The sequence below is a fragment of the Oryzias latipes genome, chromosome 22, assembly GCF_053564925.1.
Source record: "Oryzias latipes strain Hd-rR chromosome 22, Olatipes_Hd-rR_3.1".
In the NCBI taxonomy this organism is placed as follows: domain Eukaryota; kingdom Metazoa; phylum Chordata; class Actinopteri; order Beloniformes; family Adrianichthyidae; genus Oryzias; species Oryzias latipes.
In genome coordinates, this window is record NC_136258.1 from 25,450,405 (window position 1) to 25,477,319 (window position 26,915).

The 26,915-nt window shown below is 40.8% G+C and overlaps 2 protein-coding genes across 3 annotated transcripts in view; one reads left to right on the forward strand and one right to left on the reverse strand.

Annotated features, from left to right (window-relative positions):
- The window catches only part of grin3ba (glutamate receptor, ionotropic, N-methyl-D-aspartate 3Ba), a 186,301-nt gene that overhangs the window by 120,988 nt on the left and 38,398 nt on the right, over positions 1 to 26,915 (forward strand). Inside the window, exons 2-5 of the mRNA XM_023951528.2 lie at positions 16,884 to 17,578; positions 23,572 to 24,068; positions 24,851 to 25,122; positions 25,555 to 25,791. Coding sequence (XP_023807296.1) covers positions 16,884 to 17,578; positions 23,572 to 24,068; positions 24,851 to 25,122; positions 25,555 to 25,791 — 1,701 coding nt within the window. The remainder of the gene's footprint in view (positions 1 to 16,883; positions 17,579 to 23,571; positions 24,069 to 24,850; positions 25,123 to 25,554; positions 25,792 to 26,915) is intronic.
- On the reverse strand, positions 1,281 to 7,993 carry LOC101160894 (uncharacterized). Of its 2 annotated transcripts, XM_023951529.2 has the most exons (16): positions 6,808 to 7,993; positions 6,572 to 6,707; positions 5,328 to 5,423; positions 4,528 to 4,893; positions 4,240 to 4,335; positions 3,928 to 4,157; positions 3,649 to 3,827; positions 3,481 to 3,568; positions 3,031 to 3,378; positions 2,832 to 2,949; positions 2,676 to 2,767; positions 2,477 to 2,591; positions 2,184 to 2,273; positions 1,930 to 2,091; positions 1,643 to 1,822; positions 1,281 to 1,567 (listed from the first exon to the last, which is right to left on the reverse strand). In XM_023951529.2, exons 1-16 carry the CDS (start codon positions 6,874 to 6,876, stop codon positions 1,368 to 1,370), a joined length of 2,565 nt encoding a protein of 854 aa, XP_023807297.1. In that variant the 5' UTR covers positions 6,877 to 7,993; the 3' UTR covers positions 1,281 to 1,367. The 2 variants fall into 2 exon arrangements, with proteins under 2 accessions (XP_023807297.1, XP_023807298.1); XM_023951530.2 differs by lacking the exons at positions 6,572 to 6,707; positions 6,808 to 7,993 and adding an exon at positions 5,803 to 5,932.

The following is a 26,915-nucleotide window of genomic DNA, read 5'->3' on the forward strand; positions in this document are numbered from 1 at the left end:
ACAGAAGCCGTTGTTAATCAATTACAGAGGTCAAACGGTTCATATATTTCTTCACTAGGTTAATACACACTGCATTAGGGATTTTGGCCCACTCCTCTACAGATCTTCTTTAGATCTGTCGGGTTTCGGGGCTGTCGCTGAGCAACACGGAGTTTCAGCTCCCTCCAAAGATTCTCTATTGGATTTAGGTCTGGAGACTGGCTAGGCCACTTCATTACCTTGATATGCTTCTTACGGAGCCACTCCTTGGTTTTCTTGGCTGTTTGCTTCGGGTCATTGTCATGATGAAAGACCCAGCCACGACCCATCTACAACGCTCTGACAGAGGTTAGGAGGTTTTTGCCCAATATCTCACAACACAGAGCCCTGTTCATCCTCTCCTTAATACAGTGCAGTCGTCCTGTCCCTTATGCAGAAAAACACCCTCAGAGCATCCGTGCTTCACTGTAGGTATGGTGTTCTTGGGATGATGCTTCTTCTTTCTCCTCCAAACACACTGAATATATTTGAGACCAAAAAGTGCTATATTGGTCTCAGACCACAAGACTTTCTCCAATGACTCGTCTGGATCATCAAGATGGTCATTGCCAGACCTCAGACGGGCGTTGACATGGGCTGCCTTCAGCAGGGGAACCTTCCGTGCGATACATGATTTTAAACCATGACGTTTCAATGTATTACTTATAGCCTTGGAAACAGTGGTCCCAGCTCTCTTCAGGTCATTGACCAGCTCCTCCCGTGTAATCCTGGGCTGATTCTTCACCTTCCTTCGCATCATCCATACCCCACGAGATGAGATCTTGCGAGGGGCCCCAGTCCGAGGGACATTGACAGTCATCATTAGCCTCTTCTATTTTCTGACAATTGCTCCAACAGTTGTCCTTTTCTCACCAAGCTGCTTGGCAATTGCCCTATTTAAAAGCAGAACTGCAAGTCTTTGCTGGTCAGAAATCTCTGATAATTAAGTGCTCAAATACTTATTTGTAACAGTAATATACAAATAAATTGTTTACAAAAATCGTATGCGATTTCTGAATGTTTCTTTAGATTCTGGCTCTCACTGTGGAAATGGAAAAATTTTAGACCCCTCCATGTTTCCTAAGGGGGAGAACTTGCTAAATCACAGGGTGATCAAATACTTATTGACCTCACTGTACATACCTACATATATGTATACACATATACATACATATACTATAATATCCATATCAGAACTAGTTTAATAATACCTTTAAATTATGCAATGTAAAAAGAGTAGTGCAAAATTAAAAATCCACCAATTTCATTCAAGAGAATTTATTGGTCAATTATCACAGTTTACTTATGTTCTTCTGGAGACATTTGGGGGTGGGGTGGGCATGGCGGTGTCAAATATCTTCATCCGAGGAACTACTGTCTAAGTTTTCCTCATCTGTGGAAGAGTCATCTAAACACAATGCTTGCAATCCCAAAACATTCTGGTATATTTTGCGTGCAGCATCCTGTCGAGCACGGAGTTCTGTCGACCTTCTTTTCAGTAAACACAGTAGCCCCTCTCGTCCTTGCTCTGTCAAGGCGTCAGTGTTGCCTGACGATGACAAAAAGACAAATTAAAATCAAGTGTCTTTCCATATTTTCATTTATAAAAGAATGTTTTACCAACTTTGCTCAGTGATCCCTTCAGAAATCTGAGAAGAAAGCTCTTCAAGCATCCCAACCGCATTCCTTAGGTACTCCCAGTGCTGCTTAACTTCCCGAACCACAATGACCTTCTCTTCTTTCAACCTGGTCAGCAGCATTACCTTGTCAAAAAGCTGCTTTTTCTTAACCATGTCACCATGACCTAAAATTCAGCACAGTTTCAGTCATTTCAAATCCCCATTAAAATTCATCTAAAGTTAGGTATTAAAGTTTTTTGTTGAATAAAAAAACAAAACAAAAAAAACGTACATTCCCAAGGCCAGAAATAGTTCTCATGAGCCAAAAGCACATCAGAAGAAGGTAATTTCTCTGTTTCAGACAAATCAGTGTTTCGTTTTGTGATGGCATCGTCTAAGGCTCTCTTTTCTGTAGCAATCTTCTTTCGTAATAGATGACGCCGTTTGTTGCCATCTAGAGGGAAAAAAAAAGTTCATGCATACCCAGCTTTATCTTACAAGAGTATTTCAGACATTTTCAATAACTTTTTATTTTTTTCCCCTCACCAGCCTTGCGATACAATTCATATTTCCTCTGTTTGATGCTCAGATACAGTCCTTCAATGGTTTTTTCAAGGTCATTATGACCAGTTGAATCTTGTGGGGAGAAAAGTAGAAGTAATTAAAATTATTTTAAGAACACAAGGTGCTTTGACAGTTTGACTTGGGCCAAAATTCTATAAAAAGGCATTCATTTGGAGGTTTACTAATATAAATGTCATTGGAATTAAAAAAAAAAAGAACAATTTTTGTGTGTCTGTCTGTCTATAATTTTTTCCCCCCAATAAGCTTCACAGTACCTGCAGCCCAATTTTTTACATCAGACACCCATTGCTGGACAGTGTCTTCTTGTATCGACAGCTCTTTAGTTAGTTGATCAAGATCTGCCAATGCTTCAGAAATCCTTTGTGCGGTCTGTCAAAAATATTGCAACATTGTTGAACAGTGTTTGAATGAAAGAAGTCTAAGAGTCATGGAAAATGGATGTCTAGTTTTTACCTTGATGTATCTTTTTGCTAGAATCTGGTCAAGCTTTTCCACCTTCCGCTTGTTCCATCCAATAGCCTGTATCGTAAGGATATCTGTGCGTACTTCAAGCACAACATATATTAGCCCAGCATAACAAAAAACAATACATTTTTATAATATACTTACCAGCTTTGGACATGTATTTAGAACATATGGCTGCCCGAGACAGGAAGCTGTTCACTTGCTCAACCTCCTCCCCCATTGTTATTCCTGCTCCCTCTTGGTTTCGACCTCCCCACTGCAACTGCAACAAATGTGATTTGTTTCCGTTAGCATTGAGTTTAATATCTGGAGTGATAGTGCAAAAGAGGTTGGCAATCATTACCTCACACATCCAGGAATGTGCTTTAGCATGCATGATTGAGAGGAAAGGATGCATTGTCAACAACCCCTGTAGTTCAGGACAGTGGCGCACAACCTTCTGCAGATATGGCCAATATTTGCACACCACATCGGAGCAGAAAAACCCTACATTCTGAGCAGCAAGTTCTTTTTGGAGAAAGAGAGGATATGCAAAAATTTCTCCACGGAACATATTGAGTCCTTTCAACAAGACCCCATGACGGCACACAGCAACCTCAACACCTTCCTCATCCACTTTGCTGGCAGATTTGTGAGAGGACTCTCGTGCTGCTAACCACTCGCCTCCTCCACATCTTCCCTTTCCAGGATTCTATTACAGATGACCAAAAGATATACAAATTTGATTGTTGTATATTAAGATGCATGGAATATTTTGAGAAACTTAATACACTTTTAAAAAAGTCGACCTTACATGTCGTGTTGCACCATGGATATAGTCCACAAAAGAGGCCACCTCTGTATCTTTCGCCAAAAAAACACCGTCAAAAAATCCATCAGGTCTAATGGAAAAAAAAAAAAAACATGTTAAAATTACATCCATAGAAAATTCAACATAACATTGAAAATGTTTACCCCATACCCTGGTTGGCATCTGAAGCGGTAAAGTTTGCGGTTCCCATCCACTGCAACAGCCAACATGGAGGGGGTGCATGCTGGGCACTTAAAGTGATGCACCAGTGACAGCCTCTCAACTTCAAATTTGGCATAGGACCACTCCAGAAAAGATTTCTGCATGGTGTCGCCACATATTTTTCCACTCTGGTTCAAAACAAAACGAAAAGAAAACAAAAAAAAGACAAAAGTTAAAGATACAACAGTCAATGTAAAACACAGTTGTTGCCTCAATTATGTAACTTACTCGACCAAAGACTTTAGTGCGCTGTTCAAGCATTCCGACAAAAGCATGCCTTGACATTCCTGGTGCAGTAATTTTAAGATCTTCATATGATGTGAACAAATCCACTGTATATAAAGTCTCAAAATGTACTGTGGCTGGCCAATATCCACTTTCAACCAAATCACCAATGCCAACATCCCAGGTTTTTCCACAGGAACAGGTAACATTTGGCAGGGATAGGTTGTATCGTCCTTTAAAAGAAATAAATCACATTTTATTACAGTATAACTTTGAAAGACTATTATTTTGAAAAAAAGAAGAAAGGAACATTACCATTCATTCCAATCAGAATCACTTGTTTTCCTGCAGAAACTTCTGTTTGACCAGTAGAGCAGTCACAGCAGGGAAGGACGACAGGCAAAAGGCATGCTTGTAAAAGTAAACAATTCATATTAGTTAAAACATAAAATATTATCTGCAAATGTGTTTTATTTCTCAAAGGAAAAAATAATGCATCTTTTTTTTTTTTTTTTTAAAAAGATTTTTAAACAAGCATTGAGGGTGGTTTTGATTTATTTAACAAATTTAAAAGGCCCATGTGATTTTAATGAGAAAAAGTACCTCTTTCGTGGAAAGTAAGTTTTCCTCCCTCTTCCTTGATGAAAGTGGTTGGTGGGAGTGGCCTATAAAATCCCTCCACCGTCGCTGATCGGTTGTGAAGTACTCTGTTGTCATGTACAGCCAAATCACATGACGCACAATAAAGTGGTCTTGGCAAACAGTCGTGACACACTATTACTGCAACCTGAGAGCGACAGTGATGGCATTGTCCCCCTTTTGGCTTCCCAGATTGCAACATCTGATCGACCATAAAAGGTCTCAACACTGTCCACTTTTCCAAGGACGAAGCTTTCCTAGCCGTCCAGTGTGATGGAGTTGGGTCTTCAGCGGGGCCCAGAAGGTCTTGAACCTCTTTGATGAGGGACCCTATTGAGGAAAAAGAAGAAACAGGGGGGGTGTTACAGTATGTAAAAGTAGATTCTGAAAATGTGTTCCACGTGATTAAGAACTCCAAAAGGCTATGAATACGTGACAATGTTTTCATCTTCAGAGCACAATGGATTTATAAATGGCAGTCGCAAAATGGTTGTATCAATTAGATTTTCACTTTGTGAAATTGAGGACTTTCTTCGCCTTTAAAAAAAAAAGTAGTGAGCATGGTGCCCGAATTTTAGCATCCAACCACTAGATATTCCTGCATTATATAGTTTTTTAGCAGTTATGGATTGAGGGGAATTCATGCAGCAACTGTTTAGACAGAAAAAAATTGAGGTAAACTATGTAGATCAACTACATTTTAATATACTTTAAATTGTTCTCAGAAAAAAAAAGTTCTGAGGACAACTGTATCAATAACTTACCTATATCGTGAGAAGGTTCTGTCACACTCTGCTGTCCACTAGTAGATGGCATGCACAATTGGTCTACAGTTGGACTTTGAGCCATTGTTGGAGTTCCTGAAATAAATAAGAGCACGAGTAAAGAGAATTATCTGCCAGACATACAGGCCTTTCACTGTTCTGGTTGCTTAGCATCCTAGAGCTGAAACAAATGCTTATTTTTGGATAGTGCACTATGGAGAAAGTTATAGCAGTTTTTCAATTCTAGCCACATTACTCAAAATCCAGAACTTCCTAATTGAGACAAGTTTAATAACATATTAAAGGTAATTATTGTGGTCCTTGGAATGGTGTACGCATAGATAGCCTTGATAATACCCTGCTAACATCTTGGCCTGTTAGGCATCATAGAGACTAAAACAATCTATATGTGTTTTATAATACAGAAAACGCCCATGATAAAAAAATAAATAAAAAGACACTGAAATGAACTTGCCTTTCACTAAATTCCAGTAATCCCTCGCCAAATTCCAGTTCACCCTTTACAAAGACAGTGGAAAGTAGGTTTTCCATATTTGTATTGTACGACTAAAAAGGATTTAGAACTAGTGGGGTCTTGTTATTAGAGTGGGAGTAAATGGAGGCGTTTCACACAGCCTTATCCCCTTCTATCATGATTGGCTATTGATGACGATGACGATGATGATGACGATGATGATGACGATGATGATGATGATGTCCCCCCACCCCGTCACTGGCCTTGTGGGCAGCGGGAGCGCCAGGGGGGTTGGGCCACTTAGTCTAGTTCTCTGAATGGTAGCCCAAATTGTTTCACCATTTTCACCCTAAAGTGCTATAAGCTAACCACTTTTTCCAAATCTAAATTCCAAAAGCCAGTGCCCTTTAACTCCCCTAGGAAGTCTGCCAAAACGAGTGTGCGTCCATGCTCACCACATTGGCATGTTTAGACCACAATGCATTGCGTTTGAATGAGTTTTTTTTATTTAATGTAAATATAATTTTTCAAAAAGGATGGTGTCCGAGTACTTTTTAAAAATCGAGGTATCAATAGCCCCCCCCAATTCTATTCTGGTTCTGCCAAAATTACAAAAACAAATCTAGACTTGTACCGCGAAAGCCACGTGTGTGCCTGATGCCAAACCTTGTGTGGCCATCTTGTCAGCAGCTTCCTACTTCCCTTGATTCCATCCCCTTTCCTTTGTTGTTTTAAAAGTGCAACAAGCAATGTGACCAGGTTTACTCACTTTTGGATGAAACAGGTTTCCGCCGCTCTCCTGTTCTACGACGTTTAGGCAAAGGATTTCCATACTCGTCCTCCTCGTGCCTAACAAAGGTCACTGGGCCTGTTCCCGACGGTTGTACAGCTGCAGGCTGTTTACGCTACAAAATAAAGTTATAAAGACATACACGATGTCACTGGTTATATAAATAAACGTTTTTTTTTTTTCATTTTTACAAAATTCAATGAAATCGAACCCACCTTGAATTCTTCTATAAGCGCGTCTGCGAGAAATAAAGCGTCATCGACTTTGTCCCCTACCGGCTCCATCGCGATCCACAAAGCATGTAAAACTCCAGGGGGTTTAAATAGGTAGTGGGTGTCACCATTTAGTTGCCCAACCCGTGGACTGACGAAACAAGCCTGCTTTGTGTAAATATTTTTTGTTTAAATTACTCAAAAGACATGTGGCTACACTAAAGTTTAATTTCTTTTTCCTAGAGATGGATCTGTAAATATGACAAAGAAAAAAATCGTATGAAGAAAAAAAATGTAGCTAGGACGCCGGTGTAAAGGACACCGGTTTTGACTGGTCTTGGTATTTTCTATAAAAACATTTAGTAGAACTCATTACTATAAAACTAATAAATTTAGTGTCCATTTCTCGCAGTAAAAGCAATTAAAACGAATCAAAAGTCAGTAAATTGTCTCAAACGTTAACCTCAATTGTCTTTTTCAATAAAAAAAGAAAACCGTGGCTTCCTTCCGGTTCGCCGGTAGCGTCCGTAGCTACCACCATAGCAACATAAAAATGTTCCGTTGATACTATTTTGTTGAGTGATATAAAACAAAGTGTTTATAAAGCCAATAATAATAAATTCACATCAAAAACCCAGGCGATGTCCGCTATATTTTGGGTCCTGGCTCCTGCTAGGAAACCTGTCAGTCACGTGACCCACAGAAATGAACGAGAAAAGAATGCGCAAGTGTTGTAAAACAGTGGTCCCCAACCGCGGACCGGTAAAACGCAAGACACGTTTACCGCAGACCGGTGGGGGTGGGGGGCACGTTTACCGTGGACCGGGGGGGGTATTTTCTCTTAAGTAATAATAATAATGAACGTAAATCCACTGTGTAATCATGTGCAACTTTATCCGGTCACTTTTCAAAATAAAATAAATTTCAAAATAAAAATAAAACAATAAAATGGAAATTATTTTTTCTTTCTGTGCGTCCCGGTGCAAAAAATTTTCCGCGGATCGCCTGGTGCCAAGTGTCCCGCGGCCCGGTGCCAAGTGTCCCGCGGATGGATCGGTACCGGTGCCAAGTGTCCCGCGGCCCGGTGCCTAGTGTCCCGTGGCCCGGTGCCAAGTGTTCCGCGGATGGATCGATACCGGTGTCCCGCGGCCCGGTGCCAAGTGTCCCGCGGATGGATCGGTACCGGTGCCTAGTGTCCCGCGGCCCGGTGCCAAGTGTCCCGCGGATGGATCGGTACCGGTGCCTAGTGTCCCGCGGCCCGGTGCCAAGTGTGCCGCGGATGGATCGGTACCGATGCCTAGTGTCCCGCGGCCCGGTGCCAAGTGTCCCGCGGATGGATCGGTACCGGTGCCTAGTGTCCCGCGGCCCGGTGCCAAGTGTCCCACGGATGGATCGGTACCGGTGCCAAGTGTCCCGTGGCCCGGTGCCAAGTGTCCCGCGGATGGATCGGTACCGGTGCCAAGTGTCCCGCGGCCCGGTGCCAAGTGTCCCGCGGATGGATCGGTACCGGTGCCAAGTGTGCCGCGGATGGATCGGTACCGGTGCCTAGTGTCCCGCGGCCCGGTGCCAAGTGTCCCGCCGATGGATCGGTGCCTAGTGTCCCGCGGTACCGGTGCCAAGTGTCCCGCCGCTCAGTGCCAAGTGTGCCGCGGATGGATCGGTACCGATGCCTAGTGTCCCGCGGCCCGGTGCCAAGTGTCCCGCGGATGGATCGGAACCGGGCCTAGTGTCCCGCGGATGGATCGGTACCGGTGCCAAGTGTCCCGAGGCCCGGTGGCTTGGGACCACTGTTGTAAAATAAAGACGTTTCGCCCTGTGGACTAACGTAGGTGTAAACGTTTGTTTTTCACAATTTAGAGCCCCTAAAAAAACGTTTTCACAGAGCGAAAAAAGATAACTAAAAACTGCATTTTTATAAAAGCCTTCTGAAAGTAAATGGTATATTTCTCACTAGAAATGTTGTCAGAATAAAGATTAGTCCTTAAAAAATCCTGTTTTGTGGGATTTTCTACCGAAAAATGAACGAGCATCCGCCATGTTTTTTTTCACGGCAGGCAAAACCTCAGAAGTCACGTGATCCTGAGAAGGCTAATAGAAAATGAATAGGAAAATGAAACGTAAGTGTCTCACAAGTTACGGGCCGTTTTTGTGAACCTGTCACGTATTTCCATGTGGACAAATGTAGCTACTACACATTTTAGGATGAGACTGGGTTGAGAGTGCAGCTCCGTGTTGCTTCATTAACCACGCAAACAACCGCAACTGGCTTTATTCAATCATGGATGTTGTTTGGATGGTTAGAAGTCAGACGAAATTACACACTTTCAACACTTTTTGCATTCATTATGTATGAGTTGCTGCAAGGATATTTACTTTACCAACCATTTCTGTACTGCCGGTTAAATCAAATTGCTTGACTTGTTTTTAGTGTATTTTATGTGAGAGCATAAAACCGAGACTGCTGACATTTTAATTTGACATTCAGGTTACGATGCTCTTATTGCAAGTGTTTGGAATCGGAGGCGGCGCCATGCTGGGAAAATATTTCGGCTTTCCTCAAGACACAAGTGCTCTATCGCTGTCTTTCTTCCGTGTTGTTTTGTGTGTCGGCTGCACAAGCATTGAGATGCAAACCATCACCTTTTACTTTCTTTCAAAAGGGCGGATATTAAACCACATATCAAATTTTCTTTCATCTCAATCATCTTTTCACATCCAGAGCAATTCTCAATTGCTCTGTCTTTCTTTTTTCCACCCTCACAACATTCAACCTCATAAAAGTGCTGGGTAAATCTGTTGAGCCAGGTGCCGATGTTTTGGAGCGTTGCCTTTGACTGTGAGCTTTTGTTTTTGGAATGAAAGGTGATCCGGCAGAGGTCCCCGCAGCTCGGTGTAAAAGCAAAAACACCCGAGAGCGTCGGCCTCAGCCCGTCCATGCAAACAAGGCATGACCTCAACGATAAGCTCAAATGGAGTTGCAGACAGTTGAAACATTCCTTGCCTGAAGCTGTGGAGGAAGGCCAAAAAAGGGAGACACCTGCTTTGGTCCTCCTGCCTCCCCTAGCTACCAGAACCTTCTGAAATATCCACAAACACATATGCTGCCGTGTCCCGCCTCTGCAATATTTCTTCCTGCTTGATTTTAATAAGCTTTTAAACAGCAGGTGCTAGCGTTTCTTCTGTGTCATTATTTGATTCAGGGAGATCTAGAACCAGGAGTTGTGCAACAGATCAGATGTTTTTTTTTTTCCAATTTTTTTACGAGGCTTTAATAAGTAATGAGCTCAGTAACACAGGGTGCCGCTCTTGCATGTTGTTTGGTTTCAATCCATTCTGCTTTTGTTAACCCACATTGCCCAGGGGTCCCTAAAGACTCCTGCTCACTATTTATGTGTATTTCTGCTTATGTGTGCGCTGGCACCGGTGCGCATTTATGTTTGCTGGAGCGTGCGTGTGTGTTTGTTTGTTTCCACGCACGTTTCTTACCAGAGAATCACCAGAGCAGCATGTCAAACAGCAGTATGGATTTGTCAAGACTCTTAATTTGCAGATATGTGACACATCTCACGGATTTTTACATTTTATCCCAGAATAACGCTGACACTTCCTTTAGCTGTGCTTATCTTTCATCTAAATTTGAGTTTCTGTAACCTTGCTTGTGCAGTTGGAGTTGTTGCCAAAGAGCAGAAAAAGAAAGGAGCCTAAAGAAAAAGACATGTGGCAGAGGTCAAATATGAGTTTTTATCATATTTTTAACCCAACCCAAAGAAGACCTGGCTTCTTTGGATAGATTTTTACCTTTGTGTGAGTCTACCTAGTCTATAAAGATACATTTGCTTTGTGAAAACCACAGCAAATTATATCATGTGGTTGCTTCTGTGTTTCAGAGTGCCAGGTAAAGCTTTCACAGAAAATGCATAGCTTTTATCTTGTCTAGACAGTGACAACCTAAAAGCAATGGTTCTTTCATTCCCCCAGAGATCAAAACTCTCCTCAGGTTCCTACCAAAATATTAAAAAAAATTATATCACATTTAAAATGTAAATGTATGGGATCTGCAAAAACTAAGTTGGCCCTGAAAACAATGGATGTGAAAAACAAAACAAAAAAGAACAAAAAAAGTACAAATTCATACAGATCGTCACAATGGACTCAAAGATCTTTTGTTGACGTTCATGCAGACATAAGCACACGCATGTATTAAGTCTGGTGTCACAGCGATAAACACCAATGTTGCCAGCTCGTTTTTGTGGCACGCTGGATTAAGCTGGAGCGATAACTGGCGGGGATTTCATTATTCTGCACACACTGCCATATATCGAGATTCCATATGTAAGGCTTTGCTATTGTTGGATTGTAAATATATTTAGCCAGTTTTGAGAATTAGCGGAAATTGTGTCTAAAATCAAAAATGAAGCATAATGTGGCTATGCTGTTGCATTCAGCTGTCAAAAATTTGATGCAATATGATGCATTAGGTTGTAATATTGTAATTGAAGACACTGCCTGTCAATGCAACCAATCGTCTGGTAAAGAGTACCCTTAGAGCAGGGGTGTCAAACTCATTTTCACTGAGGGCCACATCAGCATAGTGGTTGTCTTCAAAGGGCCAGATATAACTTATACATGTAACTAAATGTAATGAAAATAAATGTTACTACTCCCTAATGTTAAATAACTCATTATTTATTTATCATAACTTTTTAAAGTGACAATTACAGTTGCATAGAAAACATATGTTTGCTTGTTACTTTAGCATATATCCTTTTAAATTTGATCCTGTCAGGCTAGGTTATTTAGACAGTGTTTATGGCCTAATGTATAGTTGCCCAATCTGATATTTCAAGTCAGATTCCCCCTAGATATGAAAAAATACACACCAATTTTTATTTTTTATTTTAAGAAATTAAAAACTTTTCTGCTCTTGCGGGCCACATAAAATGACATGGAGGGCCACGTTTGGCCCCCGGTCCTTTAGTTTGAAACATGTGCCTTAGAGTCACACGAAAGCCAATTAATTGTTACCTCAGAAAGTTTACGTTTCCAAACTGCATTATTGTGCCACTATCTTGAGTTCACATGTTTTTATGTGTTAGCAGATATGTTGAATGTGTACATTATTGGCATTGGGAAATATTTATATTAAAATGTATTAATGGTCTTTGCTAAACATTTCTTCTGTAAGGTCATATTGATATAGGTGTGCTTTAGGCCAGCACATTTAATCGTAAATTTATCGCTATCGCGATTATAAGCTGTGCAATATCCATATCACAAAAGCCGGCGAAAACCGTAATAAATGGTAAACCTTAAATGTGCTAAGACAATCTTGACAATCAGCTTGAACTATTTAATGAATTGAATAAATCCCTTTATCCTTGAGCCAATCAGATGGAGCCCTTCATGTCGTTGACCAATCGGATGTTAGATGTTGCCCTCCTAATTAGACGAGGGGTCATTTGGAGAATAATTTAAGGGATTTTGACTCTTATTTAAATTAAACCTTTGCAGTGAAATAGAAATGTTTTTGTTGTTTTTGCTCTTTGTTCATTTATCGCAAGTTATATCGTCATTGCAATAGGGATCACTAATATTGCATATCGCAAATTTTCCTCATATCGTGCAGCCCTAGTGTGCTTTGACCTTGATCTCCATGAACGTATCATTTCATCACCGACCTGCAGAGGGCTTCACTGCGTTGGCCGTATTTTGACAACCTGTCCGTTTGACCACCTTCTACGCATTTTTTTTTACATCCAGCAGTGAAATTTGCAGAAAGTTTTGAGAAAACAACTTTTAAAGAAAAGACTTCCCACAGTTAAAGTGTGAATGAAGCTGCTCTGTTCACCTGTTTCTGTGTCACCCCTGATTAGGAGAACTGGACTGAGTGAGGCCTCCTGCCAAACAGGAAGTACCCTGTGGCTCCAAAAAGCCAAGATCCCATAGACTTCTGTAGAGAAATAAACAGCTAATCAGTCTTCTATTGTGTGGAATAACCTTTCTTGATCTGATATGTTTTTAACATATTCTTGCTAATCCTAATTTTTTTCATATTTTTACCCTAATCCAAGTTATGAACTGACCAATCAGATGCCTCAATAAAGTATGTGGTGACTTCTGGGCCCCACGTCCAACGTTTGAAACATGTGTTTGACTGATTCCCCCAAAGCCGCTTTAATGTGTTGGGGGTGTGGCCTTCCAACAAGCTCACTTCTGATTGACTTGCGTGTTTTGTCATAGAAACGTTGACTTGGAACAATCACGGGCAACATCCATATCGTAGAAAAATGGTGACTGAATTGTCTTTATGTGGTTGAAGCCCCAAGTAAACCATTTTCTATGGGTAACATCACACTCACTCGGTCCAGCTCTCATATACATGACATGTCAATGCTTTCACCAGACTTTTACAACGGTTAAAAAATAGTAAATAGGCCAGAAAATCTTTATTATTATTTTTTTATTTGTCCTGTCCCAACAGCTGAGGAAGCAGATCAGAAGATCAGAGCTGAGGGCCTCTTGTGTTGGACAGATTTTACTGTTACAATAGGGGTTTATGGATTTTCAGACAGAGTGTATATTTTTTTTAATAAACCCCTTTTGTATTTGAAGCTAAGCTTTATTTATAATAATTATATTTGTAGGCCTTTCTTGTTGGATAGGATGGAAAAGGAAAGGAGAGAGAGAGTGGGATGTTAGTAACTAGGGATTATGGGTTAGAGTGGGGGAGATGGGGGGGGGGGGCAGTAAATAATACAAAGTCAAAACATAATAGTGTCATAAATAGATTGCATGACTTAGTTCACACATCAACAAATAGTCTGCACACAACTATTTACAGGTTGGAAGTATTTTCTACATTCATGATTGGAAGATTTATCCCACAAGACTTCTGCACACAGACACACACACACAAGATCTGCATTACCAATATTCTTGAAGAGGGGTGTAAAAACAGTACCCATGCCCATATTTGTGCAAAAGTAAATAAGCAGTCTGGAAAATCTTTGATTATCCTCAATGTCTTTTTTTTATAACAAAACTGTTTGCTGATCAATTTAGTGGTGATTTTTTTCCCATATTGGTGATCTCATAAGTGTTTTTGTGTTGTTTGTCCTAAACATACATAACATCACATTCCAAGATGATCACACTCCATAAAGGATACTAAGGCTCTATTTTAGCAATAACATAACAATTTTTTTTATCATATAAAAGCTAAATCAATTTACTAGTAATTTGTTTTTAAAGATTTCTGTTTCAGTTGACAAAACTGAAGTAACCCACAACTTTTTAGGTACAGGTAAGCTATGCAAGAGTGGACTGACAAGATTCCCCTAACTTAAAGGGATTTAGCCCCCTTTAATTTTAACTTTGGACAAAATTTCAGAGGGTAGCTCGTAAGTTTTCATTCAGATGATATTATGTGTAAAAAGACTTTACACATTTAAACTTTTGCAGCAACATAGGTTTTGTTTTGATTTGTGAAATGTTTTTTTTTTTTTACATTTTGGTTTCTGGAAACTGTTTATATATATATATATATATATATATATATATATATATATATATATATAAATATATATATTTGTTTAGCTTTTTTAATTGTCATTGGGATTTTTAAAATGTTTTCGCGTCGAGTGATTTGTTGATGTGATTTGCTCTTTAGGGTCACCATATCTTTGGGAATGAGCAACAAATTAAAAGATAGTTTTGGAAAGATTCCAAAAAAGAGGAAACTTTTTAATACACTTTTGCAACACATCTCTATTTAATTTGGCAATTGCCACCGACAGGCAATTGTAGCTGAAATGAGAAGGGCAGAACAGGGCAGAAACAATAATTAGATACACTAGTGAACCAAATAAGCTGTATTTCTGTAGCTCTATTTTAACATCGTCCCACAGATTATTTTATTTTTTTAAAAAGTGCTTCATGTAATCTATAGTTGTATCCCAAGTCCCACATCAAATTTTCTATTTTTACTTTTTATTTTCCCCCAGCAACACCTTCAGCTTCAATCCCCCCCTGGCAAAAGTATTCTCAGGTATTCACTCTTGAAGTAATCTTACTGTGTCTGCAGTGCTTCAGTCTGGATAAAGGCTCTGCCTAAACACTTTGAATGTAATTGAAATGGGGAAAGAGTCTCTCTAAGTAAGTCGGCTGTAATTGGGCAGGAAAAATAATAACTTAATGTTGGCACACAACAGTTTACACAGCTGTGATGTCTCCCACAGATGAACGTAGTTACAATAATGTGACAATGATGTATACAGCCAGAATCATTCACTGATTTTCTTACAAGCTACATTGACTGCAAGCCTAATTAACAGCTTTTTTCTCCATCAACAATCTGTTGTTTTAATTTGTCATCGAAGCTAATTTTTTAGGTTTGCCTTCGAGTCACAGACCCACTTAGATGGTTGAAGTCGCTTGTTGTTGATGTGATATGAGATATAAATTTATGATATTTCCATATGCTTCAAGGCTGTGCATCTTTCCAAATGTCAAATGTTCTCAGAAACCTTTAAAGACCCTCTCCGATCATTGGCGGCAATAGTTTATTAAAAAAAAAACATGCCTCAGAGTTGTGGACAAGACTGTTGGCCCTTTGCTGAGAGCTCTCTGTTTATACACAACCCCTCTCAACCCAACATTACCAGTGCAACAAAAATGGCGAGCAATACCAGAGCTATCCAGCCGTACAGTTTTTTGCCACAACGAAAACCACAACGTACACAGATCTATTTGTCTGCAAGTGGATGCAGTGGATACGTCACAAATAGCATCTTTTTGAACAGTCTTTTTTTTAATCTGCCCCTGATTGACAAATATTTCAATAAAGAAATACTCAGAAATGATATTTTAAGATTCTGATTCTTTATATATGTCCTCCATCATCAGAAAGATGACACAAGAACAGGTTAAAATTACCAAAAGCCTATTTTCAGGGTGGGTCTTAAAAACAATAAAAATAAACAATGTCTTCCCAACACTTGCGTATGGAGATACAGCCCTCCACGCACAAACTTCTTATCTGTTTTCCTATGCAGCCCTCAACAGTCTTGCCAACTACCCACACATATCAATCTCCCCTTTACTTTACAGCCTCCTCTGAGTTCAAAGGAACAGATCCTCACTTGTCCCCGAGCACACACATGGTTCACTTTGGGATGATAAATATATAGGCTGCGTTTATCTATAACTCTGTGGAGTTCAAATCATTTTTTTTCCTGCATCTCTTTAGGGGGCTGAAGGCCTCTCAGCAGAGGGCCCCCCCTCTGTCTGCTTTGTACTTCCTGGTGGGACATTTACATTTGAATGAACACATCTGGGCTGCAGTCAGGTTAAGATGTCTTATTTTTTAAGGAGATTTGAGCCTTCGGCATCCTTGCAGATTATACTTGCAGATTTTATCGAAACAATGTTGCACGTGGTTTGGGTGTTTCTTTGCATATGCGTTTCAGCTAAAGCATCAAAGAAATTCACTATTTGTACTCATGCATACAAATACAAGTGGACAAGCAGTTTTTAAGTTGTGTTTAGCAAAACTTTGACTTATCAGCATGAAAGATGCCTCTCTACCTCTCAGCCTTGCCTGGAGCACTGATCGGATGAAAAATGGATGGACTCCCCCCAAGGAAAGTGAGAGGGGGTCCATCTGTGAGCCGCATTCAAGGACAACAGTGTTGTCCATTTTGGAGCAGTATGAAACAGGCCAGTGTTTTCGGTGGGGTTCAGAAATGTGGGTTTCTGGATGAACTGTGGATGCTACTGTTGTCTTGCCAAGCCGACTGCGATGTGGCAGATTAGAGGCGGATCATTGACTCCTTGTTTGTATCAGTGAGTTTCTTCTTATCCAAAGTGGGAGATAATAAACAAATGTGATGGATTGTGTCTGACCTTTGTTGCTGTTATTTACTACAGCAACAGGAGCTGTTTAGCAGAACTTATAAAAGCTGTGTTTAATGGAAATTTATGTGATTCAGCCCCAAGGTGACCGGCTCTCTTTTCCTCCCTAAAGTTTTTTTTTTTTTTTTTTTAATTTCAACTCTGTTTCTTCCTGCCTTGTTTTACAGAACCCATTTCACCTGCAGATGTCGGCCCGTGTGCCTCCATCCACGCTGGGCAGCCTCCTGTTGGCGGTGCTGCAAGGGGGGGATGTGGAGCGAGCCAGAGGCAGCCGGGACGAAGACAGCTGGGGAGGAGCAGCTGTGATTTGCTCTGGATGGGATGAAGGTGGAGATGGCTTGTTGACTCACCTGCAGAGGCACAGTGGTCCAAACTGGCATTTGTGGGACATCATCAACCTGACCCGCATTACAGGAAGTAGAGATAAAATGGGGAAGGAGGAAAGAAGGGAAGATCAAATGGAGGAAGAAGCTTTGAACATCATATCCAGCAGTTTCCTGCGCTCTCCCTCTTCTATCTCCTCTGTTCTCCTCTTGGGATCTGATCCTGAGTGTCTATCCTCCGTCCTGCGAGCTGCTCAGCGCCTCGTTCCATCACTACCAGCATTGCAGTGGATCATGGGATACCCGCTGTCTCCGGATTCTCTGCACACTTTAGGAGGTCCCCTTGGACTGTTGGCCTATGGGGAAGTTGGACGCAAACCGATTAGCTTCTACATACGTGATGCTTTGCAGCTGATCGGACGAGCCGTAACCGCAGCAACCAACGTGAGGCCAGACCTAGCCCTCATTCAGAGCACGCTGAACTGTTATGACAAGGCAAACAAGCACGAACCGCCATCTTCAGGACGCTTTCTTTCCAGGTAGGCAAACATGCTGCATTTAAGGACCACCTAGAAGTCAGTTCATTTCAAAGACCCAAATACTCTGCAGAAGAGTTTTCAAATCAATCAAAAATACAAATATTAAAAAGTGACTTTATTTTTGCTGTTGACTCACAAATTTCTTCTCTTAAGGTCGTTAAACTTTCTCAACTTGCTTTCAGAGATCCAAGAGGACCCACAAAGTAGTGATGCCACTTTAACGGCTTAAAACATCTATATTTACTGGGAAAAGCTCCAATCACTTAAAAAAATCTCTTTCCAGCATCTTGACCTGTCAGAGTGGAATAATGTTTGCCCTGCTTTAAACAGAGAGCAAACTTATCTGGACCGTTCAAGGTACTTTGGTGTTTTGTAACCAAGAAGTTTCTTTTAAGAGGAAAATAATGAAAAGGAAGAACAGAACATTGGTTGGAAATTTGGCGTCATTAGGAAAGTCACATTCATTGTTAATTAAAGTTGTGTGGGCCAGATGAGGGTAACAGTTGAAACATCATATTCAGTACAGAAAAAACAATATCTGAAAGGAACTGGATGGTATTCAATCTTTGTCGAAATTTTATTGACCATTTCTTACACTGATCTTGATAGATTTTAGGATTCCTTAAAAGAGAAGTTTCAGGTTAACATGGGGGGGATGACTAGTATGAGGTGGGTAAAGTGATGAAAGAGTTGTTTTAAAAGGTTGAACAAGTTCTTCCATACAATATGTCTCTTAAGTAAAAAAAGACTGGGAGACGTTCTAGTCCTTGTCCTTAACCCCTTTAACTCCTTCATACTGGAGATGTCGCTGGTGACACATAAATAACACACATTCTTAAATCTTCAACTGTTTGTGCGATCAACGTGAATCAACTGATTGTGACGCTGAGAAAAAGCAGTTTTTCATGTCAGCTTTGCACCAATATGCAACACTTCATGTTTAACTTAGTAAGTGTTGGTAGAGTGTCACCTCTCTCCGCCACAGAATCAGCTGATTTGCAGCAATTGCGTAAGCACTTCACAACTGTACAGCATTACACATCACCGCAAGGCTGCTTTCCTCTGCTTCAGAATCCACTGGAATTATGTCAATCGGAATAATTGATTAAAGAGTTACAGCGGTCAAAAAAATGTCAACCCGTGACCCTAAAGCTCTGGTGTAAAAATAATTCTTCGACTGTTTACGTGATCGACAGTTGCGTAAACCATAAGGAGTTATGGTATTCAAAAGACTGTAAACACTTAAGCTCCAGTGTTAAAGGGTTAAGTTCGCTTGCAGCTGTCCCTTAGAGTCAACTTATGCGTGTCCCGTTAAAAGAGTCTGGAAATCAAAAACTCTGACACATGGATCTAAATCCCAAATACTGAGCTCCTCTTTGATTGTAGACCCACAAAATAGCATCCAGTGACAGAAAGTGTCTGGAAGACCATTGGCTTTCTGAGTGACACTTTGGCCTTTTTGTCGTGAAGTTGTGGGACGCATTTGTGGTTGTGTTTACTCTGGTTGCTGCCCTTCTCTGTCCTTTGCAACTTGGCTGGTGGGGGCAGCTTCTGAGCGATGCTGTGATACTGGAGGTGGGGTGGCCAGCCTTATGGCATACAGATTCATAGACAGAGACCAGAGGGGTTATTTGCAGCTGCTAATTCAATCCCTGCAGCTTTTAAAGGGGTCTCTGACAGCTTCCACACATCTGTCAAGGTTCTCTGCGCAACACAGATACATTTGTGCAAAGAAAAGCATATGGAGGGACTGAAATACTAATTAAACTTCTCACTTGAAGTGGAAAAAATGTCAAAATCCTGTCAAGATTAAGTTTTATAAAATGGTCCAAGATAAATTTTGCTTTGCTAGTTGACATTTATATCCTTTGATTGATACAAAGGATAAAGCAGCACTTATGCAACTTCTGTGGCCATGTGGTGCTGGGGAGAGAAGGATTTGAGGAAGGAGCCGGGCCCTCTGCAAATATTGAGCACACATGGCGCCTGCCAGCAGAGAGTGATCATCAACAACACCCACATAATCACTGGCTAGATTCTCACAGTGCGCTCTCCTTCTGCAGCTTAGCTGAACTGCGGGGTGCCAGAACCATCAGGCATGGAGAACCAGAGGCTAGAACAGGTGGAGGGGGAGTTGTGTTCGTGCTGTGATGCACATTTGTCAGGAGACCATTATTAGAGTTCGAAACAAGCCTATTATGCTTAATGGGTCTAAGATAATATTTAAACAAACTCAAGAACCTAAAAAAAAGTTTTTTTCTTCAGTCAGTTGAGCGAGGTCATTTTGAAAGACAATTAAAAACGTGAAGAATTTCATGAAGTCTGCTTCTTTAGATGGTTAATAATACTTATGCGAATCAGACTGACTAAACTGAACAGCATTGAAATATATTTTCTATCTGAGTGCTTCATAATTTCTGGTTGTAATATTAAATCTAAACAAAGACAAAAGAATGTGAGCAAAACTGAGAACATCTTTGATTTACCTGCATGTAGATTCACTTTATTGAATAACTTGATTAACATACTGCAATCCATATCTGATGTCCTGATACACAAAAATTGACATATCTTTACATACATACAGTGATCTCTGAAAGATTTAGTAAACTATTCACAGAAAATGTCAAACTTAAAGCATTCAACATGTAAGCTAGTTTTTAGAACAAATCTGTATGATTGATAACCATGCAAAGTGCTTAAAGACCCACTCCCATGAAAACTGTGTTTTTGGTGTTTTCAACATGTTCTTGTGGCATTTTTCTGATGATTCAGGACATTTATTAAGAAGATTAAGCTCATTTTTTTAGTACTCAGAAAGTTGCATTTCTGAGTATTGCTTTTTATAAATTGTTAACAATAAAATTCAGTTTAAAAAAAAGCATATTTTTGGCGTAGAAAATACACTGGGTCCTTGTTCCACTTTAATCTGACATATCCACTTGTAGATGACTTGATCCATGTATGTCCAAGTCTTCCTCATCTGAGCTTGTATCTGGATCAAACCTGTACAGCTGGATACCTCCAATATTGCTCACCATTTTTGTTTCAACAGTAATGCTAGATTGGGAGTGGGAGATGATGTAAGCTAGTAATAAGCTAGTAATTGATTTGATATATCTATGTATTTTTTCCCTCATTCTTTTGAAATTGCTTGGAATAAACCAATTAAACCAAAACCCAAACAAGTAGAGGTTTTGAACCACGGTTTTGTAAAAGGTTTAGTCCTTCATACCATAGGCTTTAAAATTGTATGATAACTAATTCTAAAATACTTTGATTTTTGTGTCAAAAGTGTTAAAAGATAGTGGGCCTGCACAATATACCGCAAATTTATCGTTATCCCGATATCAAGCTGTGCAATATGCACATCGCAAAAGTCATCACAAATCGCAATAAATGGTTACCTTAAATATGCTAAAACAATCTTATGGCAGCTTGAAGCATTTAACGAATCAAATAAATCCATTTATGCATTTGACCAATTGGATGGACCTTTTCCGATGTTGACCAATCAGATGAGCCCTGTTATGTTAGATGTTTGCCTCCTACGTCAACAAGGGTCATTTGGAGTATCATTTTTTAAACTGTTGCAATGAGATGGTAATGATGTTTTTGGTTGTTTTGCTATTTGTTTATATACCGCAAATTATATCGTTATCGCAATATTGATCACTCATATCGCATATCGCAAGTTTTCCTCATATCGTGCAGCCCTAAAAGATAGTATTCTTGTTAATTATTGATACTCCGTTAACATTAATATGTTAAACCACAGCTTCAGTCATGGTAAGTATTTAATGTAGGAAACTCCAGAGTAATGTTTTTCACAGTTTAAAGCTTCATTAGGACACTAGGAAAAGTCCCACTCTTTTAAAGAGAGCCAATTAGAACAGTGTCTAGACTTTCAAACGGACCATTTATTATAAAGTCCTTCACATTATAGTGTCAGTGACCTTTTTTCTGCTCTGAGGGGGACTGATAAAACAGGGCGTTCTATTGCACTATTCAAAGCTATGAGGTGAGGCTTTGTGCTCCCTGTGATTCCTATCCCTCCCTTACCTCACTGTGACACGCCAGCGCTCCGGAGAGCCCCAACAAAGCCAGAGACTTTTTCCTCACAGAAAATGCAATTAACAGCTCCATGCCCTGGGGGGCGCGAAAAGTGAGTTGGGAGATGTAACCAAACGAGAAAGGTGTGAGGGGGGGAGAGCACAAATTATTATTGTTATAGATAAAAAAGCTTTGGAGCAACGAGAGTGTAGAAGGTATAATAATGTTAACACCTTCTGACACTGTTTAAGGCGAGGGTGTAATAGAAACATACAACTGCAGTGAAATAAAAGTTCAAAAAAACATGAACCAAAAATAATAGAAAGAGGGAGGAAGCCAGAGAGATGTGCCAGTCACTCGTCACAGCTGCCATGCTGATTTCATCTTCTCATGAAAGATTAAAAGCACCGTGGAAACAAGCAAGTCTTGCATCATCACCCAAAAAGAGACAGAAGAAGTAAACTTCCCTCCAAACTAAAAAAGAAGAAGGGATAAGATACAACGCAAGAAAGGCACAGGCCTGGGAATCTCTTATAGAGCCATCACTTACGTGTCACTCGGCTGACATCCAGTCTGGGTGTGTAAACTGGGACCAGGTGTGAGTGAGAGGAAGCCATTGCTCTCTGACACCGCAGCCTAACTTATCAAGCTGCTTTGACATCCACATTCTTTCTTAAAATGCAGCCTCTGACCAGATGAGGCGAAACAAGCAGCAGGACCCCTGACGAAAAGCTGCCGCAGTTTGAAAGCTCCGAAGCCATCTCTGTATCATGTCTTATCTGAGGGTGTGTATCTTGACACGCCACAGGCGGAGAGAAAGGTTGGGTTAGTGCTTTTCTCCTCAGATAAGAGATGTAAAATGATGCTTGGTTGGTTACTTTCTCTTCTTCCTGGCCAGGTGGACCCATTACAGTATGAACCTGGAGAGGGTTGACTTGATAAATCTACTGTCTGTTAGATATGATGATTCAGCCCCGCTATTAGCATGAGTGATTTCAGCTTAAGGCAGGACTAGCACCTCAGCATTATGGTCACATAAGCACAGGGGGAGCTGCTGATGTGGAAACCAAAGTTAATGTGGAGTGTGATGGCGATGACTCTCAGACCAAGGCTGTTTTTAATCTGTTTCCTCAGAATTATGGCGAAGCTGACATAAATTTGAACGTGAAGACGTAAAGCGCCCCGCGAATCCAAAAGCTAAACACACAAACACTTAAAACTTAGCTTGAAGGAGGGGTTAATGACCCACATGATCAATCTAATCTGTTCATTATGCTTTACATACCCCATAATTAATGAAGAAAGCTCCCAAGCAGCCATTGCAATCCTCACGGATAAATTCCCATGTGTGACTTGAAGACAGAAAGATAACAGAAAGAAAAAGGAAAATAAAGGAAAGATCATGAGGAATGGTTTCTGCTCGGGGGCTTCTTCTCTCGATTTTGATCTAACGAAATGTAATACGTTAAAAACGTTATAAGCCCGGTCAAATGAAGTTTCAGTGTAAAACCTGAGACACTGCCTGACAATATCTGTATGATCAAATGGTTGGAACCCAACCATCAATCTCTATGTGGTTTAGGATGCCAGGCCGGTTTTATGTATGAACGGGGAATGCTCTGCCTAATGTACTCCATTGCAAAGAGTGATGCGGTGCAGGGAAGCGAGTGAGACGAATGGCAATGACTGTCTGTATGGACTGACAGATAGGATGTGGCCCTCATTGCACCACATTAACTTTTAATTATGACTTTCTGGGAGATGCAATTACCCCTTTGAGACGAGACTTGCTAAAGCTCTGCGTGTAGGATGTATCCGTCTGCGCCCAAGTTTCTGACTATCGGCTCTTCTAATTATTTGGCCTAGCCTAATTCTAAATGCCATTTGACCATTCGTGCACTCTACATGTCGTTTTTTTACTCTTCTTTCTGACCTCTAAGGTTTCTCTCCAATACCTCTTTCACGGGAGCCACTGGACTGATCCAAGTGGACCCCTCCGTTTCTCGGATCCTGTCCTCCCAGCTGTTCCATGTGTGGAGCCTGAAGAGAGGTGCTCTGGGCCAACCAGCTTGGGTCACAGTGGGCCAGTGGACCCGTGGTCAATTGGACTCCGATGGAGACATCCTGGGACTGGTGGGAGGGCTTGGGAACAGCCAGGGGCAGGGTCTTGGGGCTGGTGTGAGAGGAGGGGATGGCCAAGGAGATGGTCATGTAGGTGGTCGCTGGAGGCCAGGACTTTCTGTTGAGGGACATCGCCTCAGGGTGGTGACACTTGTTGAACACCCCTTTGTTTTCACTCGTGAGGTAGATGAAGACGGCATGTGTCCAGCGGGGCAACTCTGTTTGGATCCAAAAACCAACCGGTCGGAAATAATCCAAGGTCTCTACAACCAGCTGCACAACCCTAACTCAACAGTGGTGGACTTAGAGGGTGTTGGTAAGTTTTATTTAGAAACGTTTCCATTGTGAGCTGTGTTTAAGCTCCTTGCAGGAAAGCATCTGTTTCTTCTGAAAGGATTGTTCAGTGAAACCATCGAGCTTTATTCTAAAATCTCAACTTTACAATGCAAACTTTTATCTTCACTGCAGTATGGTAAAAAAATGTTTAAAGTTTTATCAATAAGGAGTAATGGATGGTCAGTGAAGTTCTGTGTCAAGGGCATGAAAGAAGAACATGAAAGATGTTCAATCAATAAGAGATGGATTCTGCAGAATCAAAGATACACTACGGTGAGAACTTGGCATCTAACACAGCCAACAGTTTGACAGTAAAACTGAACTTTTAGATTTCTCTTTTGACAAGATGGCCTTTTAAGTGCAAAATGTCTGATCCCCAAGTTTCTCGACATTGCAGAGGGCCAAGCATAAAGAACTGGCACACTGCAGGTTTCAATTAATTGAAATTACAAAAAAGAAAAAAAAAGGTTTGCCAGACAAATTAATGCATGCTTCACATAGCCAGCTGCCATTTTTACAAGAATTTGAGGGGCCGTTAACTTTTTTGGTGTACTTTTGCAGCTTTAATAAATTTAGCCCTAACAGTGCCAGGGTCATTAAATATTTTCCAAGTGAAGTTCCCTTTTTACGATACGTCAGCATTTTTCATGATCCATACTTGTCAACAAATTCCTCTAAATTTGAACTCTTGCACTTTCACAGCACACGTGTGAATTTAAGAGTGGATGCATCTGAAATCACCAACGCTTCTTTTCCTCTTAGACTTACCGGATGACCTGAGGAAGTGCTGCTACGGGTATTGCATTGACTTGTTGGAGAAACTGGCAGAAGACATGGGCTTCACCTTTGACCTCTATATTGTGGGAGATGGAAAATATGGTGCGCTGAGCGGGACCGGACGCTGGACCGGTCTAGTGGGGGACCTGCTCAGCGGAGCAGCTGACATGGCCGTCACCTCTTTCTCAATTAACTCTGCCAGGAGCAGAGTCATAGATTTCACCTCGCCCTTCTACTCCACTAGTCTGGGAATTCTGGTATGCAGACTTTAAATTTTGTCTTAAGTTTTAAGGGATGTGTCAAAAATCACTACCTTTTCCTGTTGCCGTGGCTTTTCCATTGGTTTGCTACTTCCTGTAATTTGTCTCTTTGCTCCCTTAATCCCTACTATCTGGTGAGAAGAACATCATTTTTGGGGCAAAAATTAAGTTTGCTCTCTAATTACGAAAGTTTTAAGTAAAATGCAAGAGTGCATAGGTCAGCATAGCTTCATGTGAAAATAAGAACTGCATTTAAATTGGATTACAAATTAAATTATAAATGATGCCGAATGAAACAAGGCAATTTGTGTTGAGCGATACTTTTTACCGAGATGTTTCCGACTGCAGGGGAATTAAATTCCCAGATTATCAGCCAATACAAAGCGAATTTGAGCTCATGCATTCCTGTCTTGTGACTTTTCCCAACAGGTTCGCAGCCATGACACTGCAGCCCCCATTGGAGCCTTTATGTGGCCTCTCCACTGGTCTATGTGGGCGGGCATTTTCGTCACGCTGCATCTTACAGCGCTCTTCCTCACCTTGTATGAGTGGAACAGCCCCTTTGGCATGACACCTCATGGCAGGAACAGGCTGCGCGTGTTCTCCTATTCCTCTGCCCTCAATCTCTGCTACGCCATACTGTTTGGACGCACTGTCGCCACCAAGGTAAAGAAGCTCTCCTCTGTCTGATAAATCGGCATCACGCAAAGGTGGGGCTGAAAATATAAATTGCAAAGAGAGGTCGGAGGGGATGCACATTATGGAAATGAGTACACAAGGATGGAGAGAAGAAGAGAGAAGAAAAATAAGGTAAAGATGATAGAGATGGCCACGGAGGAGAAAAAGATTGATAGAGGAGAGATTAAGAAGGTAGGCAGTGATGAAGTAGGAGGGTGCAGAGAGGAAAATGCACACACAAAAAGGGGAAGGGGAAAGGGTAAGTGTGCTGACAGAAACTGAAGGAGGTATGATGGGGATGGATGAAGGTGGTGAAGATGGAGTGGTTAGAGGTTAACCGCAAAAAGTATTCAGACACAAAGAGTGAGAAAAGCCAAACCAAAAGGTGGTTTACAGCTCTAAAGACCCACTCCGATCGTTTTAAAAATCGATTATTTAAAATTTTCCTCGGAGGCGTGGAGCAGTTTCTACGTCACAAATAACCTTTTTTCAAACTGTATTTTTCATCTGTTCCCTGATTCACAACAATTTGAATAAAGAAATACTCAGGAATGCAATCTTAAGCTTAATTTTCTTTATATATGTCACAATTTTAATCACACAGGGTATTTAAAAAGGGAGCAAGTGACAATTTAAGAAAACATTTTGAACAAATCTCACTAGACATGGTTGCACTAACTCAGACCAGACAACAACATTCTTGGATGCACCTTCGATTCACTTTCTGCACCAAAATTGTTCCTAGAACCTCCTGTGCACTTGGGGGCCAAAGGCATGGAATGTGAATTGATTGATTTCACATTTATAAAGCAATTTTTTTGCACATTATTGCACAATTGAAGTTATTGACTTAATCATTTTTTAACTTGCTGATGACTGTGCATCTTCTGATAGTGTGCAAAATTTTGATGCAGACCTTTTGCTCAAGACCATAATTTGGTAGCAGAAATGAGCTTCCTTTTTTTGCATTGTTGCGGGAAATATCCCACCATCTCTAGACTTGTGCCTTTCACTGCAAACACTTAAGAAAGCCTCTGTGTTGCCTGTAGTCAGGTCATGCAAGGTTTTCTTTTAGTTATATTTAAATACTGTTTTGTTCTAGTTTCAACAAT